At 41.5% G+C, this 26,122-nt stretch overlaps 1 protein-coding gene across 2 annotated transcripts; it reads right to left on the bottom strand.

The window, feature by feature from the left end:
* Positions 1-22,100: 22,100 nt before the first annotated feature.
* On the bottom strand, positions 22,101-24,355 carry FEZF1 (FEZ family zinc finger 1). Of its 2 annotated transcripts, XM_045848027.1 has the most exons (5): positions 23,927-24,355; positions 23,555-23,776; positions 23,282-23,416; positions 22,903-23,035; positions 22,101-22,462 (listed from the first exon to the last, which is right to left on the bottom strand). In XM_045848027.1, the coding sequence occupies exons 1-5, from the start codon at positions 24,353-24,355 to the stop codon at positions 22,101-22,103; spliced, it is 1,281 nt and encodes a 426-aa protein (XP_045703983.1). The 2 variants fall into 2 exon arrangements, with proteins under 2 accessions (XP_045703983.1, XP_045703973.1); XM_045848017.1 differs by having other exon boundaries at positions 23,555-24,355.
* Between the last annotated feature and the right edge of the window lie 1,767 nt (positions 24,356-26,122).

Here is a 26,122-nt window from a genome sequence, read left to right as displayed (position 1 = left end):
ACAAGATGTGGCAAAAAATTTGCGCATGTTTATGCCACCACTGACCAGGCGGGAAAATCCCTTAAGAATGACAAAAAATTGTTTTAGGACTCCTGGGATGTGGACATTCAGAAGTCCTGCTTCCTAGCACACTAACAATTTAACTGGTAAATATTATATAGGTTTAAACATATTATTAAATTGTTGCTATATATTAAATTGTATATATTATATATAATCATCATTTAAAGTCTTTGAATGTTGTTCTTAAGGGTATACAACAAATGGAAAATCATTCATTCAAGAAAATCAACTAAGTTTTGGGAATGATAGTGGGAGCCTGTGGCATTTGGACTCTGGCCCATTGCCTTATCACTTAATCCTGAGAAGCTCTGCCTTTAGATCCTGGGTACTGCACTGCAGGCAGGGACAGTGAAGGAGACAGGGGATAGATACCTCTCCCTCCAGCACACAGCCTAAGGTTCCCGTCCTCCCCACCCCCAGAAGGCTCCAGTCCCCTGCATTTCTCATCCTCTCATTGCAAGCTCCTCTTGCAGAAACTCCACTGGGGCCCCAGAGGATCCACCCTCCCCCAAGCAGCCCTCACTCATTGGGTAGAAGTTCCACCCCAGCTGCCGAAGGGCAGAGATTACTGCAGCTTGGGAGAAGAGGAGTGACCACTAATAGATGGAAGGTTTCTTTCTGTGGGCACAAAAATGTTCTAAACTTAGATTTAGTAATGATTGCACAACCTTGTCAATTTACATTTAAAAATTAGATTGTGTACTTTAAATAGGTGTTTTGTATAATATGTAAATTGTACCTCAAAAAATTTGTTTAAAAATTCTTTTGGACTTTTACTGACCTTTCCTTATGCTTCATTGGTCTTAAAACAAATTAAATGTTCTCTCAAACCCATCAAGTTCACGTCCAAACTCCAGAGTCATGCTGGGTGATAGGTGTGTGAAAATAGATTTGCTTTCTCCTCCTTACACCATAATAGCTTGTTGCAACTTGAGGATGAACATATCCCTACTAACAGTCCAGTCAACTTACTGTCTTACTTAGTTATATATTTAAAACCAGTTTATCTTGGAAAGTTCTCCAATGAGCAAAGTTACATCATTCAATGTTATATATTACAGGACAACCTGTGTTAGGGTTTTGTTTTGTTTTGTTTGTTTTGTTCTTGTTTTGTTTATGATTGAGATGAGTATGTGATTGCAATTGCTTTGAAATTTTCCCAGGTTGACCTCACTGCAGCCCTATAACATAGAAAATTAGATTTAGATGACTACTTGTAGATAAGATCAAAGTCAGAACTCCATCTTGCAGGAATGCCCGTGCATATAAAGGTGTCCCCCAGACCTCCTCTGTGCTGTTGTCATGCCCGAATCTACTCCAGCACATTATCTAACCTGATTCCTTGATGTTCAAAATAGAATTTTAATTCTACCCTCTATCTCTACTGATTTTCAAAACATTGTTATTTGATTTACTTAGCAATATATATTATGGGTTATGTTACATTAACTCAATGATGCTCAAATTTTTAAAATCTCCATAAGGGGAAGCACAATATTCAAGAAAAAGTATCTGAAATACAGTCTAACTCTGCCTGTAGAATCTCTACTTTCAGAAAAAAAATGAAGAATTGCATTCCTGAATCAAAGGTCTAGGCCTCTTATTTATTATTTTTATTAAGTTGTATTTTGACATTTTGCCAATAGCCCCGGCTGAGCAAAACTATATGAAACAATTTTTAAGACTTGGGTGTTTACTATAAGAAAATTTTTGAGGATGACATTCATTACACCCTCTTGAGGCAGGCTGGTAAGCAACTAGGAAATTTCCTAGGCAAGTGGAAAGGGGAAACTGAGACAGGAAAGTATAATACAGCCAAACAGTTTGAGCAATTTACAGGCAGCTGGTGAGTCACAAAACCTTATCTCCCCTAACCAAGGACACTTGAGAGTAAATGATTTATACTTCTCCTCTCTAACCCAAGAATAGGTAGCTTAAGTCTCCCAGGTCTGGAGATAAAGAACGGAGACCCAATTAATGTCATTTGTGTCAGCTAAGCCCAAGGACACATGACATCAGAGGAACAAATAACAAAACCCCCATTAAAAGCTAACAGACAAGATAAAAGTAAAACAGTAAAGCAGACCAAAGAATAATCCGAGCTGCCATCCCATGCTCATTTTGACACATCAGCATATTAAAAAATTCACCTGGAGCCCTGGTGAGTGTAGCTCAGTGGATTGAGGACGGGCTGTGAACGAAAAAGTTGCCAGTTCAATTCCCAGTCAGGGCACATGCCTGGGGCTCGGGCCAGGTCCCCAGTGGGGCCCATGTGAGAGGCAACCACACATTGATGTTTCTCTCCCTTTCTTTCTCCCTCCCTTCTCCTCTCTCTAAAAATAAATAAAATCTTTAAAAAAATAAAATAAAATAAAAAATAAATAAATAATTCACCTGGAAAGTTGATGAACATTCTGTTGACACCTTCCCCTAAGATTCTCACCTGCAGATAAAAAGATTCAAAGCCCTCAGGCAAAGACCCAGTGCTGGCAGGCTCACTCTAGAGCATGCCCATGCTCCTTCTTGGGCGTGAACTTTTTACTTCTCCTAAACTCTAAGGGTCCCAGTGAAATGTGCAACCAGGGGAGCAGTGGGCAGCGGCAGCTCCTCCCTGACTGACCCCCTGATCCTCTCTCCAAGGCCCCCTTTTCTCTGACTTTCCAGTGAGCTGACAGCAGCCCCCTCTTGGCTCATTCCTTTACTATTAACAGTTCTAGAAAGCCAAAGCAGAGCACCACCTAGGCTCTCCAGTTACTTCTACCCAAAGTCCTTCCTTTGTTTCACTGTCTCAACTTCAATAAAAACACTCTCAATCCCCTGGACTGGTGTTGTGAAATCTTTCCTACATGAAGTCAAGAATCCACACACTGCAGGCAGGCCTGAGGCAGACCGGCTCTGGGTCGGTGCTGTCTCATAACACTCAGTGTTCTCCAGGAAGACCTGACACAGAAATGCCCATGTGTCTCACTACGACTGTATTTACTTCTGCCCAGCAAATCTGCCTCTGGATGCTGTCGGTCACACCAGCGATCATTTCTCCCTTTCCATGCATGTTTTCCAAAAGCAGAATACAAAATTTATGTCTCAGTGCCAATAAACCAGCACGATCTGGCAGCACAGTTTTGTGTGCTAAACCTAATTCTGTTCGATTTTATATTTCCTGCCTTCATTTTCTTACCTGTTAACTTGAAACTTTCTTTTCTTATTATATTTATGTCTTTTAATAATCTATTTTAAATTCTTCCTGGAACAAAGAAAATGTTTAAGGCCTCTAAAGAAACCTTTCTAGAATGTGTTTTCTGCTACATTGAATGAAATTCAGAGAGCTTTTGGTAGCCAAGTAGGAAAAAAAATATGTTTAATCACAGGGGTCCTCTTTTAAATGCCACTCTTCAACCCACTCAACCAGCCTGGACAGAATGTTGCTGCAGGGCGAGAAAGAATAGATCTTTTGTAACTCATTTTTGAAGACTTTTTAATCAGCCTTGAATCTATAAATCTGGGGAAGCTCAGGTAAATCAGTAGAGTTAATTAACATGAACACCGTTCTCTGAGAGGCCAGTGTGATACCTCTGCCCAGGATTCTTCCTTCTGACACACTAGCACTCGGAGCCACGGCTGGGATGGAATCAAGTGCCGGCACCACAGTGCCTGGGCAGCCTCCTAGGCAGCATCTGGGCTCTGTCTTACCTCTCTTTGTTTCTGTCCGAGTTCGGCTCGAAGCTCTTTGATCCAAATGGTGGGCAACTGGCTCTGCGAGCCACGTGATTTCCACTCAATAAATTCCTCTTCTGTTTCAGGTACACAGATCCTGTTTTGTGGGTTGTCCTCAGAAATCCTGATTAGTACACAGGACCACTCATTTTCTTAAAGACAGAGGCTGCCGCTCTGGAATTCTGGGAGGCCCCACTTTTTGATTCAGGAAGTAAACACTATGAGACTGATATATAGCAAGTGGTCCCAGTCTCGAGATACACTCTTGTCAAAGTGGGGGAGAAACAGAGAAAGGGCAAAGTTTGTGTTTTGCCAAAAGATGCTGAAGAACACAAATGCCATTTCTTGTCTTTATTTTTAAGATGCTTTTAACTCCACATAACAGAAATTACAACTCAAAATGGCTAAACAATAGGAGGTCTTGAGCAGATTCAGGCATCATAAGACCTGAAGCTTATATAATTTTTAAGGCCCTCTTCATGCAAAATTACAAATTTCATAATGGTGTTATGCAACAGAAACATCCTGATTTTTAAACTCCACACAATACTACCTCCAAAAATTATTTATACTTCACATCATTATAAGTTTAGAAGTAAATTTATAATAGACAATTTAGCAGCTTGATAATATCCTTAAAGATGTATAAGTTACCTCCACAATAAAAAAAATCACATGTTGTGGTTTTTTTCTCTGAAGGGTTAGAGGTGTGAGATACAATAACATTTTCACCTTGGAGGTACTATCTCAACATGCCCCAGACAACTAGACCCCTAGAACATCACTGAAGTGAGAGCCTCCTGAATTTTCACTGAGTCTATCTCTAAACTTCTAACACATCTGTGCCACCTAATAGACTTGAAACTTTCTGCTCAACAAAGTCAATCAGCCTGATGTAATCAATCCAATGTTTCAACATGAGTTCCTGGGTGGCAAGACAGTCAAGTTTCCTGTCATTCAGACTGTGCAGAGAGCATAAGAAATCACAGGGCTCAGAGGTAAGACCAGGAAAGCGCAAGAGAAAACAAATGGCTTCGGCAGCCTTTATTCATCATTACAGAGGCAAGGAGCATTTGGTAGACAGACAACAGTGTGCCAGGCCCAAGACACATGTTCAGTCATTCCAGAAAACAGACCATTGGAGAGACAGCAGCTATCATTGGAAACATCCCCCAATTACGTCTTTTAAGTCTTTTTTTTTCACCCTATGCTGCGTGACTTTGTCTTTGCGGGGGGAGGAGCAGTGGCTTTTTCCTTTTTTTAAAATTTAATCTTTATTTTATTGTTTTCTATTACCATTTAGTCCCCTTTCACCCCATTCCCCACAGCAATCACCACACTGTTGTCCATGTCCATGAGTCCTTTTTCCTTTTTGCTCAATCTCTCCATCCCCTCACCTCCCCCCACTAGCTGTCGTCCTGCTCTCCATCTATGAATCTGTCCCCATTTTCCTTGTTAGTTCAATTTGTCCATTAGATTACTCATCTGAGTAAAATCATATGGTATTTGCCCTTTTCTGACTGGCTCATTTCACTTAGCATAGTGCTCTCTAGGTCCATCCATACTGTCTCCAATGGTAAAATTTTTCTTATTTTTTATGGCTGTGTAGTATTCCACATATAAATGTCCCATAGTTGTTTTATCTACTCATCTACTGATGGATAATTAGGCTGCTGTCATATCTTGTCAATTGTAAATAATGCTGCAATGAACATAGGGGTGTTTATGTTCTTTCTAATTAGTATCTTGGGTTCCTTCAGATATATTCCCAGAAGTGGAGTTGCTGAGAGAAAAGGCAGATCCAATTTTAATTTTTTGAGGTATCTCCATACTGTATTTCGAAGGTGGCTGCACCAATTTGCCTTCCCACCAACAGTGCACAAGCATTTCCCTTTCTCCACATCCTCACCAGAACTTGTGGTTTGTTGATGCATTGATGATAGCCATTCTGACATGTATGAGATGGTATCTCATTGTGGTTTGAATTTGCATTTCTCTGGTGATTAGTGACCTTGAGCATCTTTTCGTATGTCTATTGGTCATCTGTATGTCTTCTTTAGAGAAGTGTCTATTCAGATCCTTTGCCCATTTTTTAATTGGGTTGTTTGGTATTTTTTGGTGTTGAATTTTGCAAGTTTTTAATAAATTTTGGATATTAACCCCCTTATCAGATGTATCGGTGAATATGTTCTCCCTTTCTGTGGGTTGTCTTTTGATTTTGTTGATGATTTCCTTTGCTGTGCAAAAACTTTTTAGTTTGATATTGTCCCGTTTGTTTATTTTTTCTTTTGTTTCCCTTGCCTGGGGAGATATATCCGATAAAATATTGCTATGAACAATGACCAAGATTTGACTGCCTATGTAAAAATCTTGTATGATTTTTATGGTTTCAGGTCTAACATTTAAGTTTTTGATCCATTTTGAATTTAGTCTTGTGTGTGGTGTAAGAAGGTGATCTTGTTTCATTTTTCTGCATGTATCTGTCCAATTTTCCCAACACCATATATTGAATAAACTATCTTTAACCCATTATGTGCTTGCTTCCTCTGTCAAATGTTGACTATAAAGGTGTAAGTTTATTTTGAGCTCTCTATTCTGTTCCATCGATCTATGTGTCTGTTTTTATGCCAGTACCAGGCTGTTTTGATTACTATAGTCTTATAAAATAGTTTGATATTAGGCATCATGATTCCTCCATCTTTGTTCTTCTTTCTCAGGACTGCTATTGCTATGCAGGGCTTTTTGTGGTTGCATATAATTTTTTTGAAATGTTTGTTCTGGTTTTGTGAAAATGTCATTGGGATCTTGATAAGAATTGCATTGATTCTATAAGTTGCTTTGGGTACTATGAACATTTTAATGATGTTAATTCTTCCTATCCGTGAACACAATATGTTCTTCCACTTATTTGTATCTTCTATTTCTTTCTTCAGTGTCTTATAATTTTCTGAATACAGGTCTTTTACATCCTTGATTAAGTTAATTCTTTTTGTAGCAATTGTGAATGGGATTGTGTTCCTCATTTCCCTTTCTGTTACTTCATTACTGGCATATAAAACAGCAACTGGTTTATGTATATTCATTTTGTATCGTGCTATTTTGCAGAATTCATTTATCAGTTCTACTAGTTCCTTGATGGAATCTTTAAGGTTCTCTGTGTACAATATCATGTCATCTACAAATAATGACTTTTACTTCTTCCTTTTCAATTTTGATGCCTTTTATTTCCTCTTCTTGTTTGATTGCTGTGGCTAGGATTTCCAGTACTATGTTGAATAAGAGAAGTGAAAGCGGACATCCCACCTTATTCCCGATCGTAGGGGAACTTGTAGTTTTTTTTCCATTGAGCTTGATACTAACAATGGGTTTGTCATATATGGCTTTTACTATGTTTAGGTATGTACCCATACCCGTTCCTATTTACCTATTCTCATTTGCTATGAGTTTGGTTTTCTTTTTGCCATAAATGGATGTTGGGTTTTGTCAAATGCTTTTTCTGCATATTTTGCTATAATCATGCATGTTTCATCTTTTATTTTGTTTATGTGGTGAATCACATTTATTGATTTGTGGATGTATCACCCTTGATTCCTGAAATAAGTCCCACTTGATCATGGTGTATGATCTTTTCGATGCATTGCTGTATTTGGTTTGCTAATGTTTTGTTGAGGATTTTAGCATCTATGTTCATCAGAGATATTGGCCTATGATTTTCTTTCTTTGTAGTGTCTTTATGTGGTTTTGGAATTAGGATAATGCTGGCCTCATAAAAAAATAGCTTGGAAGTCTTCCTTCCCCCTTTTTTTGGTGGAGGGGAATAGTTTGAGGACAGGTGTTAGTTCTTCTTTGAATATTTGGTAAAATTTGCCCATGAAGCCATCCGATCTAGAACTTGTTTGCTGGGAGTTTTTTGATTACTGCTTCAATTTCATTGGTGTTATTGATCTATTCAAGTTTTCTCATTCTTCTTGATTGAGTTTTGGAAGACTGCATGTTTCTGGGTATTTATCCATTTCATCCAGGTTGTCCAGTTTGTTGGCATATAGTTGTTCATAATATTTTCTTAGAGTCCTTTGTATTTCTTTGGTGTCAGTTGTTATTTTTACTCTTTCCTGATTTTATTTATTTGGGTCCTTTCTCTTTTTTCCTCGATGAGTCTGGTTAAAGCTGTCAATCTTGTTTGTCGTTTCAAAGAATCAGTTCTCAGATTCATTGATTTTTTGTATCATTTTTTAGATACTATTTCATTTATTTCTGCTCTGATCTTTATCATTTGCTTTCTTCTACTCACTTTGGGTTTTGTTTGTTGTTCATTTCCAAGTTCCTTAAAGTGTGTAGTTAAATTGTTTATTTGAACTTCTTCTTGTTTTTATGAGATAGACCTGTAATGCTCTGAATTTCCCTCATATGATTGCTTTCCCAGTGTTCCACAGATTTTGTATTGTTGTGTCCTCATTTTCATTTGTTTCAAGGTATATTTTGATTTCTTCCTCGATCTCATTGTTGCTCTATTTATTGTTTAATAACATGTTATTTAGTTTCCATGTCTCTATGTGTTTTTCAGTGTTCTTCTTGTGATTGGTTTCTAGTTTCATAGCATTGTGGTCAGAGAAAATACTTGATATGATTTCAAGTATCTTAAATGTATTGAGACTTGTTTTGTGTCCTAACGTGTGGTCTATTCTAGAAAATGTTCCATGTGTACTTGAAAAGTATGTATATTTTGCTGCTGCAGGATGAAATGCTCTGCAGATAGTAACTAAAGCCATTTGATCTAGTGGGTCATTTAAAGCCAGTGTCTCCTTGTTGATTTTCTTTCTGGAAGATCTATCCATTTTGTCAATAGGGTGTTAAAACCCCTGACTATGACTGTATTTCTCTCTCTTTATGTGCATCAACATTTGCTTCACATATTTAGGTGCTCCTATGTTAGGTGCATAAACATTTTCTAGGGTTGTATCCTCTTGTTGGATTGTTCCCTTTATCATTATGTAGTGTCCTTCTTTATCTCTTACTATAGTCTTGGATTTAAAGTCTATTTCATTAGCTATAAGTACTGCTACCCCAGCTTTTTTTCTTTTCCATTTGCATGAAAGATCTTTTTCTATCCCTTTACTTTCAGTCTGTGTGTATCTTTCAATCTGAGGTGGATCTTTTGGAGGCAGCATATATATAAAACATATATATGTTTTCTTATCCAGTCAAGCTACCCTATGTCTTTTGGTTGGACCAAATTGGGGGTCTCTGCCCTCATTATGCTGGAGCTTAGGGTAAGTGGCTGCAAACAGAATTTATTGTGTTGGCCTTTTAAGAGGCTGTCTGCATCTCCAGCCATCTCTCCTTGGTGGACAGAAACCCTGCTGTTTTTCATAGGTGGATGTTATCTGGCTCTGGTGCTGCAAATGGGGAGCTTAGTTTGGGGTTTAGGCCCCACACTTCTCCGGGAGAACTCCCCAGCCACTGAAATATCCCTTTACAACTTCAGTTGCCACCCATGAGAGCTCTTCCAGCCCTCTCACGCCTCCTCCACACTCCCTACTAGTCTCATTGTGGTGAAGGAATTTCTTCTGTCTGTCCTAGAGAAGGCTTTACTCTAGCTAGTGTCAGTTGGTTATTGAGGATGATTTTCTATAACTTAGTTGTAATTACAGACTGGCCCTGGGAGGAGATTAGTGTAGCTTCTACTTGCTCGTCCATCATCTTGGATCCTGCTCCCAATTAAGTCTTATAATCCAAGTGTCATTCTCCAAAATCAACTTACCTTTGGCCCAGGCCAAACAGGTAATGCTATAAAAATAATTATATTTATATTTTTTATGTGTTTGACACTAATATTTGAAATTTCCCCAAAATATCTAATAGGACCAAATAAGGCTTTTGAAATTAAGAAAAATTGTTGGTTTCTTGACAAAGTCTAGATTTTAAGATTCAATTCACCATGGATTCTAGAGGTCACCTCTGGGATCCAAAGTAGAATGATAATCTTTTTGTTGTAGAATTATATTTTCCTCTCTTCCCTAAGATTTAAATCTCTTGTTGAAAGATACTGGCTTATAAAAAAGGAAGATATGTAAAGTGGTAAAAATACTCCCATTAAAATCACTTCCTCAGGAAAAGTTTTCCAAATGTCACCACTCTCACTCCAAGATTCATTAGATCCTACTTTGATAAATTCTCACTACTCCTACATTATATTTTATATACTTATAATTATAGGATTAGTTATTTCTAATTATATATTATGGCTGAGATTCATCAAAGCATGCACAATGTCCCTGTATTTTATTACAATTGCCACAGCATTTAGTGCAAGATCTGTCTCATAACAGATAATACATTTTGGTTGAATTGGTTTTTATAATGCTTTTCAAAATTTTCTCTCAAACTTCTATGTAGAATTCCTATAGGATCTGGGATAGTACCTGAAATAGCCCTCACATATTTGAAATGTGATTTCTTATATTTTAAATTTACTCTATAACATATTTATGCCTAACGGAACAGCAATATATACACATATGTGTGTGTATATATATATATATACTCTCCACTGTGTAAATATGTATGAAAATGCACCATGGATTATCCAGTGGCATGAACCATTTTCTGCCAATTTGTGTGAGATTGAGGATTGTCCTTACTTCTGGTCTAATTCTCATACTGCTTTTGCATCATACTACTGTTACAGAACAGACCTGTTGTGGGGGAAACAAAATACTATTACAAATGGACTCCCCCTTCTCCTGCAGTCCCCCTATACTAGGTTTGCCTTGCCCGCCAGCAGGGAATTGTAGCTCTCAATGTCAGAGATTAGTGAAAAGAAAAGAAATTGTTTATTCAAAAGTTATGCAGACTTAAAGTAATGACTTAATGTCTTCATAAACATAAAGATCCCAAAGCCCCTTAAAATACTCACAAATGTACACAGTTCTTTCTTCCCATCTTTGCCCAGTCAGAGGTACCATATCTTAGGAAAAGAAATAGAAGTCTGTGGCTCAGGTAGCTCCCAGTTCTCCCCAGTTATCCTTGCTTGGCTGGCAGGCCTCCCTCAGTTCCCAGCACCATCAGTTGTGCCATGCTGTGGTCTCCAGTTAACCCAAAACCACGTGGCACCTTCTCATGGCCCTCCAGCAAGAGTCCTTTCACCCCTTCCCTTCCTGCAGCATTCTTCCAAACTGATAAGAGAGAGCTCTGCATCACTGCTATATCTTGCTTTCTGGCTTCCTAAGCTACATGGCAAAAGGAGCCCCAAAGCCTCATAGTTCTCCCTTTCTCACCAAAAGCTGTGTGGTCCCCTCCTAGTATGGCTGCCATGCATGGATTTAAATCCCAGTGCCAATCTTCCTCTGCAGCCCCATTTCTGACTATTGCCACAATCAGCTATACCTGCCATCATTACCATATTTTTCCAGCTTTCTGGACTGCCATAGTATGTCCAGGCAGGTATGGCCCCGTGGTGTGGAGGGAATCATCTCCAAGCTCTCACACAGGTGCTGTAAGAGAGGAGGGGACTTCCTCCAAGTTACGTCATGGGTTGAAGTCACTCCCACCTCCCTGGCTCAAAGCATGGCCACAGCTATTTAACGTACCCATGAAACAGACCTTTTGGGGGGTTATAGATATTTTAAAAGTTATAGATGTGTTAAATGACCATGCCTGAGGTTAGTCGTAAAACTGTTGCTATGTAGAACAACTCTCAAGGGCCCTGCTCCATGTGTCCTATCCTCCAGTTCAGACCTGTGGATGTGAGGGCATCCTACATTTTAATGTTTCCTGGACACCCTGAGTTCTGGACCCCCTTATAAATACCTATTTTGGGGCCCCACTGGTTGCACATTTTTATATTACTTTTGTTTCTTTTTAACTTTATTTTATTGTTTACATTATGCAAGATGTTCCCATTTTTCCCACTCTGCCCACCTCCATGCAGCACTCACCCTCTACCTCCTGCCTTCCCTCAGGCCATAACCACAGTCATCTGTGTTCACAGGTTGTGCCATGCCCAAATGTTTCAGCTAATCCCTTCACCTTTCTTCCTCAAGCCCTCCTCCCTGCCCTTCCCTCTGACAACTGTCAGCCTGTTCCATGTATCCTTGCCTCTGTTTCTATTCTGCTCATCAGTTAATTTTGTTCATTAGCAGGTCTTTATGGTATTTGTCTTTCACTGATTGGCTTATTTTCCTTAGCATAATAATCTCCAAACTACTTTTCTAACTTTTTATATATCACATTAAATATATTGATTATATAAATAACATGATTAAATTGTCTCAAAGTTAAAAAACACCCAACCAACCAAATCCATGATATTCAGTTTTCTACCTTTGGCAATGGAGACTGTAGAACTTCCATGGTCATGTGAAAGTAGGATCATTTCTGCAATCTAGAGGTTCTTCCTCATAGCTAATGAAATTATAAGTTTCGTGAATGTAATTTTATCTTCAATTACAGGAATATTTTAAAAGGGCTAGCCCTCATTGATTAATAATTATTTTCAAAGTTGGCTTATTTCTGGTTCTGGTTTTTGCTCCGATAAGTCCTATTCCTTTAGTGTCTAAGGACATGTGTTGTCATATCTTGCTGCTTCCAATATTATCCTTAGATAAGATCAGTTAATATATCCTGGGTTTGGAATTAGAAGACTAGACCACTTCACTTCTGTCTTTTGCTGTTGGGGCAACCTTGAACACATCTCTTCATCTTTGAAGTCTTCAAAGTCCTCACCTGTAAAATGGTGCTGGTTAAACTTGGTCTTCCTAACTCATAATGTTTTGTAGAGAATAAAGTGAAATCTTATACATAAAAGCTGTAAAAATGTAAGATAATAACACAAGTTATACTATCATTAAGCATTATTTAAGTATTTCCTTCCCAAATCTACTTTGCTTTGTCCCTTCTGATTACCTGTTGCACTCATGCTGATTATCTGGTAAAAGTTCAACAATGATTGAGTACCAGCCAAGTGGTGAACCTTGAGTAGTAATTAAACACGTGTGACAGGTTAAAAACGAAGAGCTAAGTGTCTTCCAAAATTAGTTTTTAAAACACAATTAAAAGTTATATATTTTCTGTACAGACAAGAAGTGCATGACCATCCAGTTGCCTGCCTTGCCATAGACCCTTCCTGGGGAACAGTGCCGATGCAGCCCCTTCTGCACACAGATCCTGAGGTCTGCACCAAGTGCTTTAGAAAACACTTACTTTAAACTTTCAGTTCCTACAACAACGGGAAAATGGGTATCTCCCTTTGTAAATGATACTCTCCCTTTGTAAAGAATTATAAAACTATCCAAAGTGTGAGAAGCAACTGTTTCAGGCATTAAACAATAACTTGTGCAGAATTGTAACCCTTAAGAGATGGGAAATCTGGAAGTTGAACTCCACAGCCTGGAGGTACTTCACAAAATAAGGCACCAGGAAGTGAGTCCAGGGAGCACCACCCTGGGTGCAGAAAACAAACACCAGAGTGCGGGTTTGCTACAGTGGTAGGCAATTGTAAGACAGTGTAAGAGGGAGGAAGAAACTGTACAGAGAAGGGAGCTCCAGAAATATGCATGGGGTCCTATCAAGTCTTTGGCCAAACACTAAGCTGTATTTGCATTTAGAGAAATTCCATAAAGCCAGGTAGAATATAACTACTGGGGAACTCTAAGCTAAACAGATTAGATTTTTCCCAGTTCTGGGACATGTTGGACCAGCAAGAATGGAGAGAACCTGCTGAATACCCAAGCATTCAGCTGAGACTCCAGAAAACCTGCACCTTACTATGGCTACTACAGACTGCTGTAACAAAACCCAAACCCAAGTTCCAACATGATCAAGCTGGTCCACCAGCAAATTTTCTCCCTGCTTAAAAAAAAAACAAAAAGACTTATCACTATTTAAAGAGTACAAAAATCTAGACTTTCAATAATATAGTACTGATAATATGGGTCTGGCTTACAATAAAAAAATTAATAGACATACAAAGAAAAAAGAAAATGTGACCTATAACCTAGAGAACAAATAAGCAACAGAAACATATCCCAAGTTCATAGAGATGTTAGCATTAGCAGGCTAGAACTTTAAAACAACTATTATAAAGCTGTTTGAAATTCAAGGGAAAATATTGGCTATAATGAGTAAATAGATGGGGACTCTCAGCTGAAAAGAATACAATGAAAGAAGAGTAATGGATGCTCTAGAACTGAAAAATAGAGTATCTAAGGTAAAAAATTTTACTGATTAGGCTTGATAACATATTGGACACTGCAGAAGAAAACACTGATAGTCTGGGCCACAAGTGAGTAGACCGCAGATTAGCACCTACGTGACTAGGTCAGATGCGAAGACCAAACTGACCCCACCAGAACTCGTCTGAGGATCAGAACCTCTAAGTCAGATTTTCTGAATCTTAGTACTATTGACATCTTGAGCCAGATAATTCTTTGTTGTGGGGAACTTTCTGTGGATTTCTAGATATTTAGCAGCATCCAGTTGTGACAACCAGCATGTCCCCAGACACTGCTAATGCCCTTGAAGGGAAAAATTGTTCCCCAATTGAAAACCATCACTTTAGCCCTGGCTGGTGTAGCTCAGTGGATTGAGCGCAGGCCTGCAAATCAAAGGGTCACTGGTTCAATTCCCAATCAGGGCACATGCCTGGATTGCAGGCTAGGCTCCCACAGCGGGTGTGCAAGAGGCAACCACACATTCATGTTTCTTTCCCTCTCTTTGTCTCTCCTTTCCCCTCTATCTATAAAATTAAATAAAATATTTTTTAAAAAGAAGAAAAAAACATCACTTTAAGTGAATATACAGAAATTAGGCATTGGAGATCAGGCTACCCCAAAGACTATTCTCGTCATGTGAACACATAGCATTCTGTTCTCACTTACAAGTAACTTATGATCACTGTTGACTTCAGTTTTCCCTATGAGAATGTCAATTATTATCTAGGAAGATAAAATAACATAAGTCTTATTCCCCACTGCATACCTAGCACCTAAGTTGGTGCCTTGCACCTTGAATGAATCAATGAAACAATGAATATAGAGTTTTAGTTCTGGTTTTCTTGCTACTCAGAATGACTACATAATGCTGAGGTATTGCCTTTCAATCAACCCCTGCATATATCTGTTTTTTCTCACTACCTGAAGTAGTCTAATCAATATAAATTTTCTACTGTCATTGGCTCTCAGCCCTCCTCGCTTCTCAGAGGAGTAACAGATTCACTGGTTCTCTTTCTTTACAAAGTTAACTGACAATTACTGAAAAGCATCTTATGTCCCTTAAAAGACTATCTTTCTACTTCAAATCCTTTTACATATCTTTTTTTATTGTTTTAATTATTTTATTGTTGTTTAATTACAGTTGCCTATATTTTCTCCCCACCCTCCACCCCCTCCAAACTCACCTCCCTCCCTTGCTTCCACCCTCCCCCTAGGTTTTGTCCACTCATCCTTTATAGTAAGTAGTTCCTGAAAACCCTTCTTCCCACTGTCCCCTTCTCCCTTCCCTCTGGCTATTGTTAGATTGTTCTCAATTTCAATGACTCTGGCTATATTTCATTTGCTTTTTTCTTTTGTTGATTATGTTCCAGCTAAAGGTGAGATCATGTGGTATTTGTCCCTCACCTCCTGGCTTCCTTCTATATATCTTAACTTCATTTTAAAACATTTCCACAAAGTGTTTATAGCTCTATATTGTGATGGTATTAGTCATGGAATCAGACTAAAAAGAACAATGTAAAAAATACAATTATTCATATTTTGCCACGTGTAATGCACAATTTTGCCCAAATTTTTGAGGAAAAAATAAGGATGCACATTTTACATGGGTATAATGATTACATACCATGGGTATAATATTCCCATGTGCTACACACAAAAACCATGGATAATCATTATACATGGCAAAATGTAGTAGTACTTTAAGGTGATAGGATTATAAGTGTTTATCAGAGAAAATGTGTTGTGAAATGATACAACTGACTGTAAAGATTGTTTAAAACTTTTATGTGAAATTTAAAATGTAATCAAAAGTATTTAGGATATATAAGATAACCTTGTTCACCGTTAGCCACTTTCAATGATTATTAATTCACGGCCAATCTCATTGATCTGTACCTATGCCCATTTCCTTCTCCCATGTTATTTTTAAGCAACTTACCATTTCACCCTTAAATAATTGAAGACATATTCTAAAAGAGCTATTTTTTTAACAAAACCGTAATACTTTCTTCACATCTTAAAAAGTAAATATATTTCTGTAATTTAATCAAATACCCAGTCAGTGTTCAAATTTCCAAGAGTCTGATACCATAAATGACTTTTGTTTTTACAGTTTATTTGATTGGATTGGGATGAAATAAGATTCACACAAAACAACTGGTAATTCTGTTTTGAAAGTCCCCTTTAACTGATAGATTTTCTTGTTCTCCCTATCCCAGTACCCTCCGCTTCTTCCCCCACACCATTCCTTCCCTTCTCTCTCCCTCTCCCCCTCCCATTTCTTCTCACCCTCTCCCTCTTCCGCTCTCCTTCTTTCCTTTGCTATTATTTGTTAAAGAAATTATGTTGTTTGTCCCATAGAGATTTGTTCCAAACTTTTGTTTTTGCTGAAATTTTTAAAATGCAAATCTTACCCAGAGATTTGTATAAACAATTTACATCTGTGGGGTGTTTCACCTACTACAGATTTGGCTTGCATTTAACTGACAAATTACAGTTCTATGGTGGGCTATCAAAAGACATATTTGTTACTGGGATTAGAGGGTTCTACATTGGTCTGAACTTCCAGATTTTTCACACAAATGCACAACCCCCCCAAATTATTGTTATCACGAAGAACAGGGTTAAATCAAACAGATGTATGTATTTTGTGAGATATTTCTAGCTCCAGTTAGGAACTGATTGGTGGTGCTTTCTTTACCCACTGCCAGTCATTTGTACCCATGAGCAACATTTGTGTGTTTGACAGCAAAATATTAGCCCTGGAGACTTGTATTGGCAGAATTTAACTTCATCTTCATTTAGTAACTTCATCTTCATAAGACCAATAACCACCTGATTTCATTTGACACTCACATCACCTCAAACTTGACCAGAATATGTGCATGGTTATTTGTGGTAACTTTTTGCCCATTCAAGTGCATGGCAGATTTTGACTTTTCCTCAAAGTTTATTATGGGCAATATGTCACAACACATGCAAAAAAAATCATAGCAGAGGTAGATTATTCCTTCAAGGACATTTAAATACCAGGCTCCTCTTCTTTATTGCCTGGAAGATAACGTATGTTGGCTTGGACGGGCAGTTGTTTCATCACCAAGAATACACAAATGACTAGTGTGTTGATTAATATACCTTTATTTGTTTTTTGTTAGTCTGCCCTGGAGTTGGAATGGACATATGCCTTAATTTCTAGAAACAATAAAATTCACAATAAGGTATATTCTACTTCCAAATATGGCTAATATTTTGGTTTTAAATTAATAGAAATGTAAACTAGAAATATAATTTCTAGTGTGAAAGTAATATGTGGTTTTGGCCAAATCATGATTAAAAAAAAAGCAATGTTTTATCTGGTTAAAAAAATTTTTTGGAACCAGTCAACAATTTCCTATTTTTACTCATTGATATTTAGGTTTGTCTTTAATTTTCATGGTCAAAAATGCACTGTTTGGCCCTGGCCAGGTGGCTCGGTTGGTTGGCGCATCATTCCCATACTACACCAAAAGGTTTTGGGTTTGACTCCCAGTCTGTGCACATACCGGGGTTGTGCTTCCTTGATCCCCAGGTCCATTCAATGCATACAGGAAGCAGTGGATCAATGTTTCTTTCACATCCATCTCTGTCTCTCTCTCCCCTTTCCTCTTTCTCTAAAAAAAAAAATCAACAACAAATCCTCAAGTGAGGATTAAAAATAATGATTATTTTAAAATAAATAAAAATGCACTGTTTGGTAAGAGAGTGAATCATAATCCTTTAAAATTATAAACTTCATGTCTAACAAAGATTTACCCATTACAAAGGTTTGTAAAGTGATAAACTAGAAAACTATTTTGTTTCTTTCCTAATTTTGAATTTGCAATCATTTATATTTCATATTGTACATTTTGGAATGAATGCTTCACAAAGACAAAGCACACCCATTAGAATTATAATTTAGTAAACGCTTTGAGTTGTCACTAAATCTAACAAATTATGTTTTCTGACATTCCAAAATGCTGCTTATATAAAGGGTATCTATCAAACAGGGTGCATTATGACTGGGATTTATGGTTTCATTGTGTCTTATGGATTCATTTCTTCCACACTTGGAAAGAAGCAAAGCTCTATAAGAAACTCACCAAGCTTCAGACTTCACCAACAAATAACTTTAATGACACTTCTAAGTAATGCTTTCATTTGCTACTGAGAAATTGACATCTTAGTCTTAATCTTGCACAATAACTTGTTCTCAAACTAAAATTTCAAAAGTCTGAACAAACTATATCCTTTGGGAAGAAGTTTTTGGAAATCAGGGTTAGTGTTGTTTGTTAAAATAAAATCAGCAGGGTCCTGGCTGGTACAGCTTGGTTGGTGGGAGCATCATCCTGTAACCCAAAGGTCCTGGTTGATTCCCAGCCAGGGCACATGCCCAGGTTGCAGGCTTGATCCCTTGTTGGGGTGCGGTGGAAGGGGAGATGCGTGCAGGAGGCAGCCCATTGGGGTTTCTTACATTGATATTTCTCTCTCTCCCTCCCTTTCTCTCTCAAATGAAAATAAAGTAAACCTTTAAAAATAAATAAATAAACCCAGCAGGAATGAACTATTTACATTACTAATTCTGTTCTAAATTCTGATTTAAAAAACTGAATAAAGCATAAGACCCCAGGGCAGTAAACTTCTAAAATTTGTCCCTACAGCCCCACAGGCCACCTTCCTCTGTACCAAAAGTCAATTCCAACAGGTAGAGGTGAAGGTAAACTATTTCTCTCTGCAGGTAATCTGCACACTGGCCACTCTACCTTACTAACTGTGAATTTGCTAAATCTGATAAAAAAGAAGGTGGATATGGGTCAGCCAATTTGCTATTTGTAGTTTTAGGATACATGTTTCCTGAACAAATATAAACATTTATGTAAGCACACACAGATACAGACACAGGTTAGATATAAAGAGGAAAAATCACCTTTTAAAATTTGTTAGAGGGGAGAAAATTGTTAAGGTCTTCCATCGACTATTAGCTAAGTATCCTTCTTCATCCATTTATACCACCTCTAACTTAATCTCTGAAATCACACTATCTTTAAGGACATTCTGTTTAGTAAGCTCTAACAGCTTTGTCATAAATCAAAGTTTATTGATAATTCACCTCCTGACAAGTAATCTCTTGAGTGCTTAGTTTAGAGCATTTCCTTTTTCCTACTTAATCGCCACCACTTCAGGCTCTTCCAACAGGCAGACAGCAGCTCCCTTTCGCCTGCCTTTTCTGCAACTGTTGCGCATCCCAAATTAGACCTCCACAAAGTCATTCCAAATTACCACTGCAGATTCTCATTCTCTCTCTCCTCCGTCCCCCACTGACCAATTCCATCTTTCTACAGAATACTTCCTTTTTCAGTTTGTTAGAAGGTGGGACAACCACCTAGGTGCTTTCTAACTGGAAGTATTTTATGTCTTAGTAGTTTTCCTCAACAATGTTCACTATGTTTTCCATGGGTAAAATCGTGTCACTTTGAAAGTCTGGAAGCATTTCATACTGGGGTTTTAAGAAGTTCAAACAATTATTGAGAATAAGTTCAACAAGCAAAGGCCATTTTCTGCCCCTTATAATGACCCCTGACCTCATTCTATTTACTCAATGAGAACAAATGCTTTCAAGATCCGACTAAGTCATCTCCAAAAGGTTACTACCTATAAACTAAGGGGCATGTCTCTCCGTGCGTGGGCAGCAGCGTGGGAATGCGGCCAGAACCTGGGACAAAATTTTCCAGTCGGCCGCAATATTCAGGGAGAGATGGCACTTCTGCCAGCAGCTCAGATTCAGAATCCACCCAACCATAGAATTCTAAAACTATCCAAATCTTTCTGAAGTCACATCTAACACAGATTGGGTCAGGTGTACGGAAGTTAAGAAAACAGAAGTGTAGGGATTAGGGATTCGATCTCATGATTGATGGGCTAGGACTTAAAAGCCCTAGGGCCCCAGGGCGAGGGGATGGTGAAGGGCAATGAAGGGCGTGCGTCCTGGGGCAAGAGCAGGTAAGTCTGGCTTTCGAAGTCTGCACGTGGAATCCGGACTTCCCTGTTTCCTGGACTCTGCAGTCCAATTCCAAGTGGGGGGTCTCGGGCCCCCCCACCGTGAAAAGGGCTCCGGTGGGTCCTGAGTTGAATGTCCCGCGGGGCCCGCTCACCCACACACCAGCCAGCGGTTGCCCCGCCAGGGCTCTCTGTCACCCCACTGCCTCTTGGGCCTACGAGGAGCCCCGTCGGGTCACCGGCTCTAGGCACTAACAGCCATCAATCCTTCCCCGCCTTGAAATGCGGGCTCTGGTTACCAAGGTAATTGTCGCCTTGCCTCTGAGGTGCCCCGGCCCACCCCCGTCCTCCGTCCTGTGGGTCGCAGCCCAGTGCGGCATTTCCTTGACCGCCACCAGGAATAGTACACACGTGAGGCGGACCTGCACATTTAAACAGGTTCCCGGCACTTCACATTCTGGTCACTGCACCTTGGGCGCGGGAAGGAAATCCTTGGGCTCTCCCAGGCCTGCGCTCGCTGTGCGGATCCAATGGGAATTTTCCTCTGTGGCGGGGCCTGGCTGGAGCACGAGGCAGAGAGAGTGGTAGAGACCCACCCACCGGGCTAGCCGGGCCGCAGGGACTGCGGGCGGCCGAAGCAGGTACCCTACTCGCCGCACCCCACCTCCCCCAAGCCTTTCTCTCTAGATGTGGCCCCAATGCAGCGGGATGGCTGTGCTGAGCTGTGAGCTTGTCTGGCAGCTTCTACTGAACAGCTAATAGTATAACAACCAGTCTTTGATAAATCTGAACTAATTACCCCTCTTAATTAAAGTCTTTAGCAGTTGTTTCACTGTTTTGGCAAGAAAACAGGAGACTTGTAGTTAGAAAACATGAGAGCCTAAGCTCACAGCAGAGCTGCTGATTAACACTTGAAGCATTTCAAGGACCTGGCACCCGCCACAATTTGTTTTTCATCCATGTTTCCTCCTTGAATGGAAGTATATTCATCTATAAACACATATGCGTGCCTCGAAACACGGAGGCTCCCCTTGCCAGCTGTGTACAAGTCAGTATGTCCCTTCACAGTATGACTGCAAATCCTGTGGGGGTGCATGCTACACACACCTTCAGGGTGGGGGGCCCCATCTCAGGAGCACTATGAGCTGAGCACCTCAGATGGCCCAGGACAAAGACTTGGCTGTGTTACAAAACTCCACATCTTCTATCTCTGAACTTTATAAAATTTCATTACTTTGCCAAAGTCATTACTGTTTGAAGAAACTCGTATTTGCTCTCGGTGAAGTTTTCAGATTAACCATTAGGTGATACCAATACAGAACTGAACTTTTAAAAAGGAGGAAGGATGAGAAGGTCAGAGTCAGTGATCTCTAGCCGAACAACATGAACAGAGCCCTGAAGCTGTTGATTAAATAAGCACATTCCAAGTATTTATTTTCAACAGTCAATTAATCAATTTTCACGTGCAAGAATCAAAACTGAAATTCAAATTCATCGATAATGAACCACACTTATCTGATGTGTGTGTGTGCTCAGCGTGGAATGCGCCTTTATAGGTACACTCATCTATGTGTGTATATATAACATACACACAGTGTTTTGTTACTTTGGGGAAAGAGGAAATGATTATAAACAATAGGCAGGCATCTTGAGACCACAGAATCAACACAATGGAAGTATATACAATAATAAAATGAAAATGGTGCAGCATTCCCGGGTAGGATAATACAGATTTCAATAAATACAGCAAAAAAAATTGTTTAAAACAAAACAAAACAAAACAAACAGCATCTCTCCACCCGAGATGAAAAGTCCAAATCAAAAAGTCAGAAAAACAAAACCCCCAATTTTCATAAGTGTTAGTGCCTATATATTAGAATATAATACACGAAAACATTTAGCAGGTGCATGCAAGAGGCAAAAGGCTGGGGAATTCAGAGGCTTCTTCTGGTCGGCGCCAATGTGTGGGGCCCAACATGCAGGGCCCAACACGCCCTGGGTTCGCAGACCAGCTTGGATTCGGAGGTCCAGCTCTGCTCTGCCGAAGCCTCAGTAGTGGGGACCCTGGGTAGGTCTGGGAAAGGACTTTGGCCTTGATCACTGGTGGCTCGGATGAAGCCCGGGCTGCAGGGGTCCAGGGGGTGGCAGCTGGGACGGCAGAGGCTGCAGCGTGGCGGCAGGTGTAGGCTGCTGTAGAGCGGGCTGCTGGTCCGAGCCCTGCTCCCAGGCAGCCGGTCGGGCTACCCCTACACTGCTGTCATGCAGCTTGCGGACATGCTTCTTGAGGTCAAAGTTCCTGCAAAATCCTTTGCCACACGTAGGGCAGGTGAAGGGCTTCTTGTCGTTGTGGGTGTGCATGTGGAAGGTGAGGTTGTAAACCTGGTGGAAAGCCTTGTTGCAGATATTGCACTTGAACTGCTTCTCCCCGCTGTGGGTCAGCTTGTGGTTTTTGTAATTCCCTGCAAAAGACAAATGACAGGGACGTGGATCTGAAAGGAGAGCTCCAAAAGGAAGGACCGGAAGGCCGAAGGGCAAGGAGGCACAAGGAAAGGCTGCCGCAGCTCCCACAGTCAGCCGGGGCAGGGCTGCAGCTCCCTGCCTGCACTTCTCTCCCCAGTTTATTTACGAACATCAACAATGAGGCCCTTCCCTGCACATTTTAATATATATATTCATTAACCCAATTATCTAAAATGAGAACAAGTGACTAAGGGAAATACTCCATTGGTAGATGCACACTGCCGTTCTCTAATACTGGTCAGACTCGCGGGTAGGAAGTTGGGGTGGCAGCACATGCAAAGTGGACTAGCTGCACTTTAAAAATCGTTTTCTAAAACAAGCCGAAACACTTAGGGTTTTTGGTAAAACTACCATGAAAGACATCTCCCTGGTCCAATACCTTTTTGATGAAATCCTTTGCCACAGAATTCACATATGAACGGTTTGTAGCCTGCATGTATTCGGGTATGCGTGTTTAAAGTGGAACTTCTGTTAAATGCTTTGCCACACTGGTTACATTTATGAGGTTTTTCCTAAGCGGAAGGGAGGAAAAGCAAAGAGGTTAAGGTATTTTTGCTATTAAGTGGAGTCCTGCAAACTCAAAAACACAGGAATGCTCTCCTGCTTTTAAGCAGAACAAAGGCAAACAATACATGGCATTTCCCCGTGTCCAGCAGCACATTTTAAACAAACCTTATGCTAAAGAGGAAGTGTTTACCGGCCATTTTCTACAAACCGTTCCGAAGTAAACCAGGTGAAATCGAAACAGAAGAACACACCTGGGTGTGAATGATCTTGTGCCTGCACAGCGTGCTGGCTTGCCGGAAACCCTTTCCACACACTTTGCAGACGAAGGGTCTGGCTCCTGTGTGCACCGGCATGTGACGGGTTAAGTTATAGTGCGCGTTAAACACCTTCAAGTTAAACACAAGTAGAACAGGTTAGCCCAACACGTACTTGGAAATCAAATCAAATCATTACAAAATAAAATTTAAAAGGGAGAGAAAAAAGGGAGAAAAGGAGGAAGGGAAACCTTTCTCTATAGTACTTGCCTTTCCACACACTTCGCAAGTGAAAACTTTGGGTTTGGTATTAGGAGAGCCTCGGCTGAAGTCAGAGGTCTTGAACGCGATTTTTTCCGACAGAAGCTGGGCGCTTTCTTTCATGTACTGCTGCAGCTGAGTCGGGGACAAGTCTTTGAAAGCTACTCCCGAGGGATACTTCTCCACCGCCGGAACCACCAGTTTATTCCTTTCTGCTAAATACGTTTTTGGCTGCGGGTGCAAAGGGGAACTGAGGAAGTAGGAGGCCACCGGGTGGATGTTAACGCCGGCCGCCGAGTGGCACGGGCCGTCACCTCGATTTAGGTAGCACAGGGCTCCCATGGCGTGGAAGGAAGAATGGTTGACCACGCGCGGCCTTACCAGCTTGTACTGCTGCAGTGGCAGCGCGTCGCGGGCCAGGTCGCTCTTAAGACTCAGTGCGCAGTTAAGCAGGTCGCTGCAGCTAAACGCAGGCGCTGCGGGTGCTGCTGCAGAGGCTGCCGGAGCCTCCAGACTCGCCTTCCGTGGCTCCGAGCCCGTCATTCCAGTTTTGGGGCTCGTGTCGTACGCCACAGGCACGAAGGGGATCATGCAGGGGATCGACGAGTTAAGATGCAGAGAGTGCTTGGAGTCCCCCTTGGGCGCGACTCCCTGAAGGAAGTGGGGGACTGGCAGGGCCTTGGGTTCGGGAGTGCGCGCCATGATTCGCTCGATAGAAAAAGCCAAGGGTTTGGAGGCGCTCATCACGTTGCCCCGGGCTGGAGCAGTCGCTAACATTTTGGCAGTCGCGTTGTGGCAGCTACTGTCCATGTCTGAGTCGCCCGCGTCCGTCAGCCGGGGCCGGGCTGCGCTGTCGTTGCCTTGTTCCCTGCTCGTCACAGACCTGCGGAGAGGGGGACGGGCACCATCACCACCAGCAGCCTCCTCCTCCTCCCCAGCATCACCAGCCGAACCTGCGTGCCCAGCCCAATGGACTCCTGCCAGCCCATCTCTGAGTTCTTGGCGCACCAATGACTCGGGGACAATCACTACTTATTTCTATCAATAGAAAGTGTTGTGTCAATAACGCAGCCAAGATCTCGCCAATCGTTAACTTCCAAGAGGAGAAGGTAAACTAGATAATTGCTCAATTCGCTTCCAACAGTCAACAGGAAAACTTTTTTTTTCTCTGCAGTCGGTGACTACTTTTCATTGGTGAATGAGGTTCCCCCGCCCAGAAGAGGCGGGGGCGCTCTGCGCCTCGCGGGGCACCCTCCCCTCCGCACACACGTTGTAGGGCGCACACTTCGCTCCCCTACACCCCCACTCCACCTTCCACCCCCCACCCCCACCCCTTTGCTTTTTCCTCTGGCTTTTTAATTCTCAATCTGTTTAACTAGGCTTTAAACGCCAAACAAATCTGAGATCAATTTTCTCGTTTAGCGCTAAGTGACATCATCTAAAATCATTGTGCAAGGGCTAAATAAGGAAACGAAGTCTAATTTAGGGGCAAACGCCAGGCTATATTTATCAAACTCCAGGCTTCAGAAAGCAGCGGCCAGGAAGCCTCCGGCAGCGAAATCCCAGCTTTCCCGGCATGGTTCCGGGGTGCTGAAGCGGGTCCCGGGTCTGAGCCGCGCCGTCTCCTCCGCAACTCTCTTTCTTCCTCTAGGGCCCGAGGCTGAGAGCTTCCGGCATCCCGCAGTCCCTGCGGCCCGAATGCAGTCTGGACCATTTGGAAGACGCCAGCAGGTAACTGGCCTCCCTATACGCCCCTGGGAATTAAAGGCCTTGGGAGGCTTGTTATGTGTTTGTGTTTTTGTAAGTGCGATGCCGTGACACACGCTCCATCCACAAAGTTGAGGAGGAGATGGGAGGAATAAGCGATGTCACACCAAAAGAAACCTCGATGAGGGCCGGAAAGGAGCCCCGCAACACACAAACACACGCGCGCTCTTCCACGCGTTTCCATTGAGAGCCCGGAAAGAGAGTATTTCCTTAAGTACTTGCGCTCACTAGAGCTCTCTCGGAGCATTTTAGATTCTGAATGTGGAGCGGAGAAGGAAAACAACTTATTGATTTCCTCCCCCAACCTCCTAATAGCTGGTGTCCGCACGCCTCCTCAAAGCAGGCTGCAGCTGGGCTGCCTGTGCACCGCCCAGCGGCGAGCTGCCAGCTCCTGCATTCTGGCCACTGCCGCGCTTCCGCCTCCTAGAGCTTGCGGAGACCTGGCTCCTGCAACGCAGCGCATTCAGGCAGCCTCCCGAGTGTGGCGACCCTGCCAAAACTTACTGGGAGGACCAGTACAGTGGCCGCATGTAAGCAGTGTTTCTGGAAGACTCCAGTGACTGCGACTCCAGCTGCGCGGGTTCTCGCAGCTTAGGCGGGCGCAGCCCAGAGCGCACGCGGAGCCACAGCGCGCCCTCCTTGTCCCTCCCCTTTGAAAGCCGGCGGTTGTGCGGAGTTTAGCCCCGAGGTCAGGTGTTCCAGGGCTAGGCGTGCACCGGCGGCTGCAAAGAGAGAACACAGCGGCCGCGAGCCCCCGCCCGCTGGCGGAGTAGGGCAAGACCGCAGACTCCAGCAAGTGCCTCCAGTCTG

The sequence above is a fragment of the Phyllostomus hastatus genome, unplaced genomic scaffold, assembly GCF_019186645.2.
Source record: "Phyllostomus hastatus isolate PE091 unplaced genomic scaffold, TTU_PhHast_1.1 phas_contig_118, whole genome shotgun sequence".
Classification (NCBI taxonomy): Eukaryota; Metazoa; Chordata; class Mammalia; order Chiroptera; family Phyllostomidae; genus Phyllostomus; species Phyllostomus hastatus.
This window is presented reverse-complemented; position numbering and strand designations above follow the sequence as displayed.